At 48.8% G+C, this 11,876-nt stretch overlaps 1 protein-coding gene across 5 annotated transcripts in view; it reads left to right on the top strand.

The window, feature by feature from the left end:
* Positions 1-11,876, top strand: part of PXYLP1 (2-phosphoxylose phosphatase 1) — a 68,515-nt gene that overhangs the window by 32,751 nt on the left and 23,888 nt on the right. For all 5 annotated transcript variants that reach the window (XM_022582625.2, XM_089911069.1, XM_089911068.1 and 2 more), the window contains one exon: positions 3,633-3,764. In XM_022582625.2, coding sequence (XP_022438333.1) covers positions 3,686-3,764 — 79 coding nt within the window. In that variant the 5' untranslated portion in view covers positions 3,633-3,685. The remainder of the gene's footprint in view (positions 1-3,632; positions 3,765-11,876) is intronic.

Below are 11,876 nucleotides of genomic sequence, written 5' to 3'. Positions count from 1 at the left end.
GCAGGCTCAATAGTTGTGGCGCATGGGCTTAGTTGCTCCGTGGCATGTGGGATCTTCCCAGACCAGAGCTCGAACCCATGTCCCCTGCATTGGCAGGCGGATTCTTAACCACTGCGCCACCAGGGAAGCCCACCATTTTCTTTTAATATTTATTTATTTTATTTATTTATTTTCCTTATGTTTTTTGGCTGCGTTGGGTCTTAGTTGTGGCACACAGGATCTTTGTTGAGGCAAGAGGGATCTTTTCGTTACAGTGCACGGTCTGCTCAGGTTTCTCTCTAGCTGTGGCGTGTGGGTTTTTCTCTCTCTAGTCATGGCCGCGGGCTCCAGAGCGCATGGGCTCTCTAGTTGGTGGCACGCGGGCTCTCTCGTTGAGGTGCGTGAGCTCAGTAGTTGCGGCGCGCAGGCTTAGTTGCCCTGCGGCTTGTGGGATCCTAGTTCCCCAACCAGGGATCGAACCCGCATCCCCTGCATTGCAAGGAGGATTCTCTACCACTGGACCACCAGGGAAGTTCCTGACAACCATTTTCTTTTGAGCGTCTACCATACGCTGGGGATTGTACTTAGCCTCACAACACCCCCGGGTAATTAGTCCCAATTTACAGATGAGGAAACTGAGTCTCAGAGAGATTAAGTAACTTGGCCCATGGTCGCCGAGCTCGAGGTTCTGACCCAGCTCTGTCTGCCTCCAGAGTGCCGTGTGCCCTTTCTCTGCACGTGCTGCTGATGTGGTCCCACAGAGAAGCATCTTCAGGCAGCAAGAAAAGCAGAACCCTCCTAACAGAACTCTGAAAGGCCCCAAAGGCCATCTGCTGGGCAGGAACACTTGAAGATGTTCGTGTAAAGGAAATGGAGCCCTTCCAAAGGTGGTGTTAGCCTCAAAAGAAGGTGGTAGCGTAACAGAAGGGACAGGAAGGCATGAAGGAAAGCCCCAGGATATTTATTTTGGGGGGAACAGGGACACCCAAAAGGAGACATTGCTCTGAACCTTCTCCACATTCTGTGATCTAATCTCCATCCACACACCCCACTCACCTTCCCCAAATTAAAAGGATCCCCTTATAAGAAGGTCATTGTAAAGTAGAATAAATCCAATCGGGAACGACTGCGTTAGTGAGAGGGTTCTGAAATCCACAGGCTGGTGAGCCAGAAGCAGCCAGCCGTCCTCAGGTAGCTAAGAAGCTGGCACATGCCAAAAGTTAACTTGTTCTGCGTAGATACACAGGTTGCAACTAGAATCAGTATGTGGACATGTGGGGATGACACTGTAAGGCATAAGAAAGAGCTTTAGAGGCACAGATCTCATTTCGTATCTTGTCATCACCACTTAATAACCTCGTGCCCTTGAGCTTCGATTTTCTGCTTGCATGTTAGAAATTACCAAGCCTGTCCTCAGAGCATGTCACGGGAATCCTAAGGGAATGGATGGTTTTGAGAAGTTAGAAGTTCCTGGTTCCCGGAGGAGTGGAGCAAAGGTTGGAAGCTGCCCAGGGGAGGCTGCTCCGAGGGAACGCTGACATTCCACCCGGGTGGGGTATATTTTGGAAATACTGGCCAGTGTTTGCAGCTGAATGTCGGTGCCTTCCGTGCTCATCCCTGCGGAGCTTGGCCAGGCAGCAGAACCTGTCCAGGGTGAGGGGTAGAGAGACTGTGACTTGGATTTGACTTAGGTTGTTTTCCTTTGGTCGGGGAGGGGGACGGTTGCTGTTGAACCATCAGATGAGCATTGCCGAGGATACCCCCAAGGTCGAGGATATGAGAGAGTAGACTATGACGACTCCCAGACAGCCCAGGCAAGGAACTCGCCAGCCTGGATCAGCAGCCCAGAGCCACCCAGGCTTGATGCTTTACATCTGGGATTGGGGTTTGTCCACATGAAGGCTTCACCCTCTTTGTTGCCTCAAGAGGGAACAGCTACAGGGCTACAGTCAGATGGACCCACATCCTGTCTCTCACTGTGACCTCAGCCACCTTGGGGGTTCAGGGCAGAAGTCCTGGCCTTGGCCTCTCACCAAGTGTAGATTCTGGTGAGCTGCTTTCAGGGTCTGTGGGTGTCCTTGCAAACACCCCCAGGGGGAGGCCATGGGGAGTTTGAATTTTGGAAACAGAAAACATTTATTTGGGGTCCTAAATATATTAAGTCCTGGGTGGGATCAACCAGGGTTGTGTGTTGTTTTAGCCAGAAACGCCAGAGAGCTTGTGAGGCTGGTGAGTCCCCACCAGGGCAGGGAGGTGAGTGTCCCCAGGAGGATAGATCACCTTGGGACATGAAGTACTGGCCCCTGGATAGGAGCGGTGACTAAAGGGACAGAAGCAGTGCTCATCTGAAGGTATAAATTGGGATCATTTGTTAACAGAGTTGCCGGACGCTGGACGTACAGGCTCAACTGTGAGGTGCAAGTGTATTTTCGTCAGTCTTTTAGCCACCGTTCTCTTGTGATAGAAAGTCTGACAGGTCTTTTAAAGGAGTGGTTTCTCAGACTCCCTTGTAGAGCTCTGGGTGTGGAGGTGGGTGAGTTGGGGGAGGGCAGCTGGGAAGCAAGAGACCCCAGGGCTCTGGCTCCTGCGTCGTTCCCTGCACATGTGCTCTTTTTTTTTTTTTTTAACAGCTTTGTTGAGGTATAATTCACATACCAAACAACTCACCTGAAGGGTATAATTCAGTAGCTTTTGATATATTCATAGAGGTGTGCAGTCCTCACCGCATTAGCAGGTGAGCTTTTATCTGATTGCTTTTCTATTGTATTTGAAGGAGAAAAAGATTCTGCCACTAAAATCAGGTTTGAAATAACTGTTATAATCTTGCTGTGGTTAAGAACCTTTTGTGAAGAGGCTGTGCTTTTCAAGTTCTATTTTAAACCCCAATGAGAATCAGGAAATAAATTTGGTATCTAAGACTGATGGGGTAAAACCCATAGCAACCATTCACTTTTTTCACAGGAGGGACATTTAGAGCCTCATTCAGTGTTTTTTTAAAGTCCTTTTGCACAGTTCTAACATGGTCAGAGAAAATTAGAATGGTGAGTGGGGCTGCAGGAAGACCCATGGATGCAGCTGAAATAGGCCCAGTGGTCCAGGATCGGGGGAGGTCTCTAATTAGCAGATGTTCCTACTTGGCGTAGGAACAGATCCTCGACACAGCCCAGCTGTCCCTAAAGGCATTAAAGTGGGGCATGAGGCAGTGATTGACATTCAGGGTAACGATCGAAGTTAAAGAAGCAGGGTCATCGTAGCGAAGTGTGCATCAGAAACGGTTGAAGATTTAGAAGTCGGGGGTCAGAATGGGGTGAGCATTTGCTGGTCCTTGTAAAGACTTCATGCGTCTGGCACACTGTAAGTGCTCAATAAACATCCTGTCCGTTTTTCTTTGGAAAGGCCATGCTGTAAAATCTCTTTCTCTCTTGAGGTCAGATAAACGAAGCATTCACAGACTGTTCCCACTTGTTAATTTGAAGGGCACCTTCTCAGCTGGGCTAGTTTGGGGGCGAAGACATCAGCAACAGCGCAGGAATGTTCTCCGAAGGGGATTCACGCTTCCCTGCCGGAGGATGGGGCTAATTAGATTATTTCCGGTTGACAAACTTGGTTTTCCACCTTGGAACACATGTTTCTTACCTCTCCTCTCTTCACAGGATGTGTTCCTGATTCGAGGTGAAACCATGAAGAGAAGATAAAACAAATAATAATGCTTTTCCGCAATCGCTTCATGCTGCTGCTGGCCCTGGCTGCGCTGCTGGCCTTCGTGAGCCTCAGCCTTCAGTTCTGTGAGTGTGGCTGGGCTGGCGGGTCCCGGCCGGGGGAGTGCTTCTCTCTGAAATAGAAGGCCCCGTGGGGAGGAAGCACATAGGTCCCAAAGCCTTTGTTCTTTCAGCGAACAGTGAGGTTTCAAACAACCCAGTCTTTTTATTGTTGGCCCTAGCAGTGGGAGGCTGTGATTCTGTGCCTGTGAGGAACAAGAGCAATCACTAAGCCTCGTGACGCGTTTTTGGCTTCTCCCTGGATTCCTAAACTTCCTGGTTATTCCTGGATCTTTAGTTCAGGCTCCCAAGGTGAAGACAGTGAGTGGTCAGCTCGTGTCCTCATGCAGGTCGCACAGCAGAGGTGCCTGGCCCACCAGCTGGTTCTTTGGGGGTTGGGTGTTCGTTATTAGGGAGGGTAGGGGGATTAGGTCCCAGTACCAAACGCAGCCCCTGGGCAGCAGGGACTGTGCATGGGAAACCCCACATGGCAAGCACAGCTGAGGAAGCCAGTCCATGGGCCTCACCACCTGCACTCTGCCCTTCACTGGGAGCCTGTGCTCAGGCTGGGCCCCAAATTTATGTGCCCCACTGCTCCCTGAGGGAGTTTGTCCTCAAATAACAGATCTGGTCTGGTACCTTGTTGGTTGTAACCCTTCAGTGGTGGGTCCCCGGGAGGCCCCTTGCCTTCCTGGGGCCCCTCTCTCACCTTGAACTTTACGCCATAGGCTTGTCGAGTGGCTTGGCATTCTCTCCACATGCAGGTTGTGCTCTGTGCCTAGATCCTGCCGGCCCCTCTGCCTGGCCTGTCCTCCTCACCTCCCTTCCATCTTCTCCTCCACATGGTTCACTCAGCCCTTTCTTTTTCAGGAACGTTCCGTGACTCCCTAACTGGGTCTGGGCTTCTTGGCTGTACTTCCGGGGTGCCCCGAACCTGCTCCCCTCCTACACTAGCCGTGCGGCATCATACTTCTCAGTTCTTGTGTCTTTTTCATCTACAAGACTGTCTGCTCTTTGAGAGCAGCACCCACATCTGTTTCCCTCTTTATCACGGGAACCAGCATTGCCAACCACACAGGAGGTGTCTCAGGAATGTTTACGTGAATGGATGAACCTACACCTGCTCTGGAAAGCAGGCTGACCCTAATTCCCTGTCCTTCTGGTGCTGTGTACTTGAAGCCGAGAAAATATCTGGGCAATGCCGGCAATTGTGTTTTTGCTGCCATCTACCTGCCCTCCACTTCCCCCCTCACCCCGATGGGTGGGAAACAAGGGCTTGGCCTCCATCACCGCCTGGGGCATCTCTGTGAGGAGGTGGCGTTGCCGTCACTGTCTGCCTGATGGAAGGAAGGGCAGGTGGCTGCGAGAGCAGGATGTTCTCAGTGTGCTGGGGGACGTGGGAAAGACTTGGCATTTGGAATAAGTGGTTTGAAGGCAAGAGGCTTTGAGCAAGTTTCTCCGTTTCACCTCCAATCTGTGACATATTCCATGCACACATCTAGTGCATATGACAGGCACTTCTAACAGTAAAGAGAATTAAAAATACTCACTTTGTCCTTCCAGAATAGGGAAAGAGGTCAAGAGAAGATACTTGTGTAAAGTTTAAAGGTTCTCCAGATGGTTAATAAACTGTTTAAAAAAAAGGAAAAGAATCTTTTCCAGAAAGTGTGTTAGGACTGTCATTCATTTAGTTGTTTATAACTTTTCATTAAAAACTTTCCATCCTGTCACTGGAGAGGTAGGATGTTACAATCAACCTTGATTGTTATTCTGAGACCCTGACAGGTTCTGAGACGTGAATGTGGGTTACTTGTGTTTGCTGGCTTTCTCTTGCATGAGGTGGTTTCCGCATCACTCAGTTGGCCTGTGTGTTTCGCTTATATAACTCTTCTGAAAGTACCTTCTGTTTTAGGAGAGCCGCTTTTCAGCCGTACTGTTTTTCGGGAAAATTTTGCAGGGTAAATTGGCCTGCCTGGGTCTGAGGTCTTTATTCTTGACTATATTGGAGTTCGGGAAGACGTTAAGATATGAACATTCTTTCTGCTCTTCTGCTTCTAGGTAAACTGTAACTTTGGAATTTATTTTCGTGTGAAAATTGAGTTACATTGCTTTATTTTTTAGTTGCTTTATTGGTTGCTAATTATTATGGTGTAAGAAACTGGACTAATTCGTAATACAAAGGTGTCTGCTTAAGTAACGCTTATATTTTCATCCTTACCCTGAAATATATGGACTTTTTTCTTTACCGTTTCTTTTGACTTATTTTTGAATACCGGATTAGCACATATAATTTGTCTTAGGTGATATATTTGAGACAATCAAATAGAACTTGGTTTTCTCATGTTTTGAATGAACAATATTGTTTTATTTGTTTTCTGAAATGATTGTATATTTTATTTTGTCTTGTTGATAGTTTTCTTTTTCTGATGTTTTGAATATGAGAAAGTTATGACCCAGGTTACAATGAAAAAAATCAGGTTGTTTAAAAAAAAGCATTTCTTCCTCTCGGTACAGAAAGTGTGTATGTGAACCCACATATATTTATTAAGTGCTTATGTGTGTTAGATATTTTTCTACACTGTCGGGGTAGAGGTGGTAGGGAAAGGATACAAAAAAGATTAAAATACAGTTCATAGTTTCTCAAACTACGTTTATTTTAAATGGTAGTAATGACTCCCTGTATGGTAGTAGACACTAATGAAAATCATTCATTTTGTGTTTTCAAGTCCTTGATGTTTTTGACTTTGGAAATAGAGGGATTCTGAAATTCCCGATATTCAAATCGAAGAAGGGAACAAGTAAGGTATATACATCATTAGTTATTCTAGTTAAAATGTGTACAAGTGGAAAAATAACTTCTCAAATTGAGGGACTCCTTCAGTGCGGCAGGAAAAGACCGCTGGGTTATGAAAACCTGTGGATGATTCGTTATTTTGCTGCTTTTTCTGCTCGTTTGTAATCGTCCATTTTCCTGCTGCGACCCACCCTTTCCTTCATGCTTATCCTGTGCTCATTTCACCGCGTTCCAACCACCATTCCCAAAATGGCAGCGTGGCAGGAGCTTAGCCCGCAGACCCTGGAACCACAGCCTTGGGTTTGAATGCCGCTCTGCCACTTAGCAGCTGTGTGCCCTCGGCAGGTGTGGCCTCCTGGAGCCTCTATTCCTTCTTCTGTAAAATGGAGTTCATTGTTGCTACTTTGAAACCTTGGCGTGAGAACGGAGATTTTGTGGGAAAACCCTTGGCTCGGGGAAGCACAGTCAGTGTAAACAGTAGAGTCCTGTCATGATATATCATCACCAGAATCCAGGGCTCTTGGTGTCCCAAAGGCTGCTTCAGCCGCTTGTGGAGAGAGCTTTTGAAACAGTGTATCATGCATTTCTTTCTTTTTGATCAGAGTTCATTGGCCGTGATAGGAGTCAGTCTACACTGGGCACGTGTATCTTGGGCAGGGCCCTGGTTGACCAGAGCACGTTTCTAAGGGAGATGTCCAAGGTGGACTGGAAACGCAGATCCCCAGGTAGAAGAGGGGAGGGTTAACCTGCCAAAGTGAAAGCCAGAGTGAAGGCTGTCTTCAGTAGCTGCAGAGCCCTATCTCTATCCAGTATCTGCAAGAGGAGTGAGACCAGCTCTGTGTGGCCTGGTGGCCAGGGAGACACATTTTAGTTAAGCATCAAGCGAAGCTTCCTGAATGTCATTGTCCGGCGGAGGTGGAGCGGGCTGTGTGCACACCCGGGAGCATCGCTCTATGAAGAATAGGACAGTAGGCAGGTCACTGGACCTGATCCCATTTAAAACCTCTTCAGACTCTGAGGTTTTGGGAATTTTATCTTTCCTTGTTGATCCAGTGCCATGAGTTTGCATAACTTTGTCCTTCAGCAAACGTTCCACTGTGTGCCGGGCCAGGGCTGGGCGTTTCATCTCCTAGGAGCCACAGGAGCTCTCTGTCTGGTGGAGGAGAATCCCGAGCAGATACTTGGAACACAGTGTACAATATGCTGGGACAGGAAAGAGGCAGCCCCACGAGGAAGTGGGAAAGAACGTGGACTCCAGAGCCAGACTGCCTGGGTCGAGTCCCCGTCCTGCCACCTACCAGCTGTGTGAGGTCAGGCACGTTACCTACCCTCTCCGTGCCTCGGCTTCCTCATTTGTAAAATGGGGATAACGAGAGTTCCTATTTCATTGGGTTGGTAAAGGATATTTATAACACACCTAGTGCGTGTTTGTGCGTGTTTGTTAAATAACATGAATGAGAGATGACTCGTGACAGGGCGACATGGGCGGAGGAGGGACAAGAAGCCGATCCAGCGTAGGAGGTCAGGGAAGACTCATTCCCGGAGGAGGTGACATCCGAGCTTCAGCCTTGAGGGATGAGTTGGAGTTGTCCAAAAAGGAAGCTGGGAAGGGCATTCCTGGCAGATGGAGGTGGGTGTGCAAAGGCAGGGCAGGAGAGAGCAGGACCAGGTTAGTCACCGGTGGGTAGCTGTGAAGCTGGGCAAAGGCCTAGGCCACCTCCATCACCGTGTTATATCCTGAAAGTATGGGGAGCCACTGAAGCAGGGGAGACAGCATATCATTAGATTTGTCTGGGAAAGACCACAGTCTGGTACAGTGTTTGCAGAAGAGCGGTCTCCTGAGCCCCTTGATTACAGCAGCCCCGGGCGTCTGTTAAAACGCGTGTTCCAAAACCAGAAAGAGAGCACATTTGTGCCCCTCCCCAGAGAATCAGAATTGTGGGAGGAGAACTCCCTGGGGCTTCTAATGTACACAGAATTTGGGTGCTGCCCGTTCAGAGGCCGGTGGGAGGCTGATACTGAGAGACAACTCGGGGCCACCTTCCTCCTCCAGTTAAAGGCTGGGAGTGGCTCCGATGAAGGTGTTGGCCCCGAAAGGAAGGAGCAAAGCTGAGAGCATCAGGTGATTCTGTGGACTTTGAGCTAAACGATCGGGTGGTGCAGCGGGCCCGGGGTGAAGAAAGAGAAGGGAAGGCTCTGCCACGCTGTGTAGGGCTCAGGTGGTCCAGTGGGTGCTGCCTTCATTCACGCATCCACGCAGCCGCTCACACAGACGGCCCCTCCACCTGGCTTAAGTGTGCCAAAGGCCGAAGGCAGTACCCAGCGCACATCCTGGGAGGTCGCCCGTGTGGAGCTGTTGGCGGTGGGTGAGGAGGCCCGGGGAGAGCAGTCTGAGCAAGCGGAGAAGCAGGGCAAGCCCAGGCAGCTAGGTGGGAGCGGAGCAGGCGAAGAGCTGGGGCCTCCGCCTGCTGCCCTTCGAGCTCGGCTGTTGGCATTTGCGGCTCCAGCTCTTCGTGGGCCCCCCCCGAAGGTCCATGGCGTATGGTGGCGGGGATTTTGCTGAGGCACAAATACACATAATCATAGCTGTGAATGGGCACCTTGGGCTGGTCCTGCGTCCCGCCCTGCAAAGCTGCGGGGCTTTGTCATTCTCTTCTTCTCTGTCCTGTGTACATTTTATGGAGGAAAGCATGTGTCCGGGTGATGTGTGTAAATTTGGGGATCCATGAAGATCTTGATATGTTTTGGTGGCAAAGGTTTGGGGATGCAACCCTTAGAATGCCAAGGCTCTAATGTACTGTGTATTTAAAAAACACAATAAGGTTCCTGCTGGGTTTTTATTTTGGTGAGTCGAAGTCCAAAAAACGAGAAATTTAAAATGAGGGCTTGCATTTTTAACCTAAGGGTTCATAGGTTCTAAATAAATTCTTTATTTAGTATTTTTTTAATTAATCTTGATCCTTTTCTTGGAGATTTATTTTCTTTTATATCTGAGAGTTTTAATGTTGCTTTTTCTTTGAATGTTTCATGCCCAGCTACCACATAGAGTTAAATATCTTTGGGTAGGAAAAATTCTGTAGGTAAATGACAAAATTAAGTCTGACAAATCAGCTTTTATCATAACATCTTAAGCTCATGTCATGGTTATTATTGGAGGAGGTGAGAGTATCATGTACCACGCAGGCCCTTCCACGAACTAAAAATGGGACACATTTATGTCTGTGGGCTCTTTCTAGTTTTTTTCCAGGGTGGGAACATTGTTTCTGTCTCTCTCTCTCTCTTTTTCTTTCTCCCCCCCTGCTTCCCCCTCTCTCCCTCACCCTCCCTCTCTCCCTCCCTTCCTTTCTTCCTTCTTTCCTTCCCTCCTTCCTTGTTTCTGATCTTAGAGAATTTCTCCTAAGAATAGACGGAGGACAGAGATGTATGCTCAAAGATGTTTATTGCATCACTGCTTATAATAGGAAAAAGGGGTAGACAACCAAAGTGTCCAACAGGAAATACTGCTGCATCCATTATACCATGTTTACATAGACCTGTCTATATTGACTTAGAAGGTTGTCCATAATATATCTACTAAAAGGACATGTGGTACTTGTGTGTGTGTGTGTGTGTGTGTGTGTGTGTGTGTGTGTGTGTAGTTAGCAATATTGATAAGAAGGGGACTCTCCCATTTTAGAGGAGAGGAAACTATCCAGGCTAGTTAGTAAAACTAGGAAGTGTTAGTAAAATGAGTCAGTGAATTCAGGAGAACATCTGCCAATCGCCAAGACTGTATGAGGAGAGAGACAAAGTAGGAAAGGAAGCTGCAGGATGTTGACATTGGAGTACCCACTGAGTGGAGCTGAGCCAGGGATGCAGTGGGAGTCTGCCCAGGTAGTTTGCACTGATCAGCCTGGGCCCCACTCCTGTTGTCTTGGCAACAGGGCTCCAAGCTGATGACATTAAACAAAAAGAAACTTGAAGTGAGGTAAGTGGTAATCAGAGGCAGAGCCCTGTGATCTTGGTAGCATCCCACCAGGGGGAAGGGGTTGGAGGGGGAGGTTTTTGAGACTGATCAGCAATGAGGTCTTGGGGGACAGAATCTGAACCCCAAATAAGAAGGTGAAGTCAGGAATGCACACAGAGGGAGCTCTGGAGCAGTCTCACCATCCTTCCTGCCAGTGTGGCCCCGGCACACGACACCTCACTGGGGCCCGGCAGAGCCAGGCCGCCCGGAGTGGGAGGGACAGGGAGTTCGCCACAATGCAGGGCCCTCTCTGAATTAACTGTTTTGGGCTCCGGCATCACCTCTTGTCCTCCCTGCCTCCTTCCCTCTTTTTTCTGTATCATCTGAGGGGCTGGCCAGGGGTTTTACCTCTTGCGGAACCTGGAACCCCTCTCTGCTTCTCCCCAGTCTCAGGTATCTAGCAGAGAGTGAGATGGCCAGTCTTCACAGCGTCCAGATACCTGAGGCCCCCTTGCCCCCCGCAGTGCGTGGTCTCTCACTGAGGTGGCCTCCCCAAGGCTCTCCCACCCACCTGACGGCTCTTCCCTTTGACCCTTTTCACAGAAGCAAATGACCAGCCTTGACCCACCTTTCTGAGCAGGTGGTTTGGTGGCCTCAGTGGGGTGCAGACCTTTGAAACACAGAAAACTTTTTGCTCTTGGGGAAGGGGGAACAGTGTCCTTGGGCCATAGTGACCCTGTCACCATTCCCACCGGAGCAGGGACAGGAGCACAGTTTCACCTCTGGCAGGACATCCAGCCACACACACACTGCACCATTCACTGTGGGTTCTCTGGGTGGGAAGAATATGTGTGACTCACTTCTTTTTATACCTTAGTATCGATGGCTATTTTATGATGAACACGTGTTTATATGAATTATAAAGATCCCTTTTCATTTTGTAAAAAGATAAAAAATCTCTTCTCGAGGGCGTTGACATTGGAAACCTACTTCCAGGTACACTGAGTTCTTAGCCTGAGTTCATGGACATCTGCATTGTCTTACATGGCTTCAGGGGTACTGTGAACCCCCAGAAATCAAATTTAAAAGTAAGTGTATGCAGTCCTTTTTCAAGGGTGAAGATCATCGGTAGCTCTTATCAGATTCTCAAAGGTAAGGTAGAGGGGATCCAGCCCCTGAGATGGGTAAGGATGTCTGAGGTTCTTTTCGTAGCTCTTTTTGGGGACCTGTCTTGAACGTCTCTCTGATTTCTAGTCTCTGTCATGATTTGGAGTCCTTGGTGCTCGCAGCATCTACCCCAAGGGACCCGGTTAGGTCAAGGCCAGTTACCAGTGGTCCCATAGGAGTGTGAGGTTTCCTGGCTCCTCCAGGAGTCCGCAGCTGGGCACAGGCTCAGGTC

Source organism: Delphinapterus leucas, chromosome 4, assembly GCF_059928025.1.
Source record: "Delphinapterus leucas isolate spDelLeu-1000000601 "Yukka" chromosome 4, BTC_Dleu_Yukka2, whole genome shotgun sequence".
NCBI classification, from domain to species: domain Eukaryota; kingdom Metazoa; phylum Chordata; class Mammalia; order Artiodactyla; family Monodontidae; genus Delphinapterus; species Delphinapterus leucas.
The sequence above is the reverse complement of the archived record's forward strand: the minus strand, read 5'-3'. Positions and strand labels throughout refer to the sequence as shown.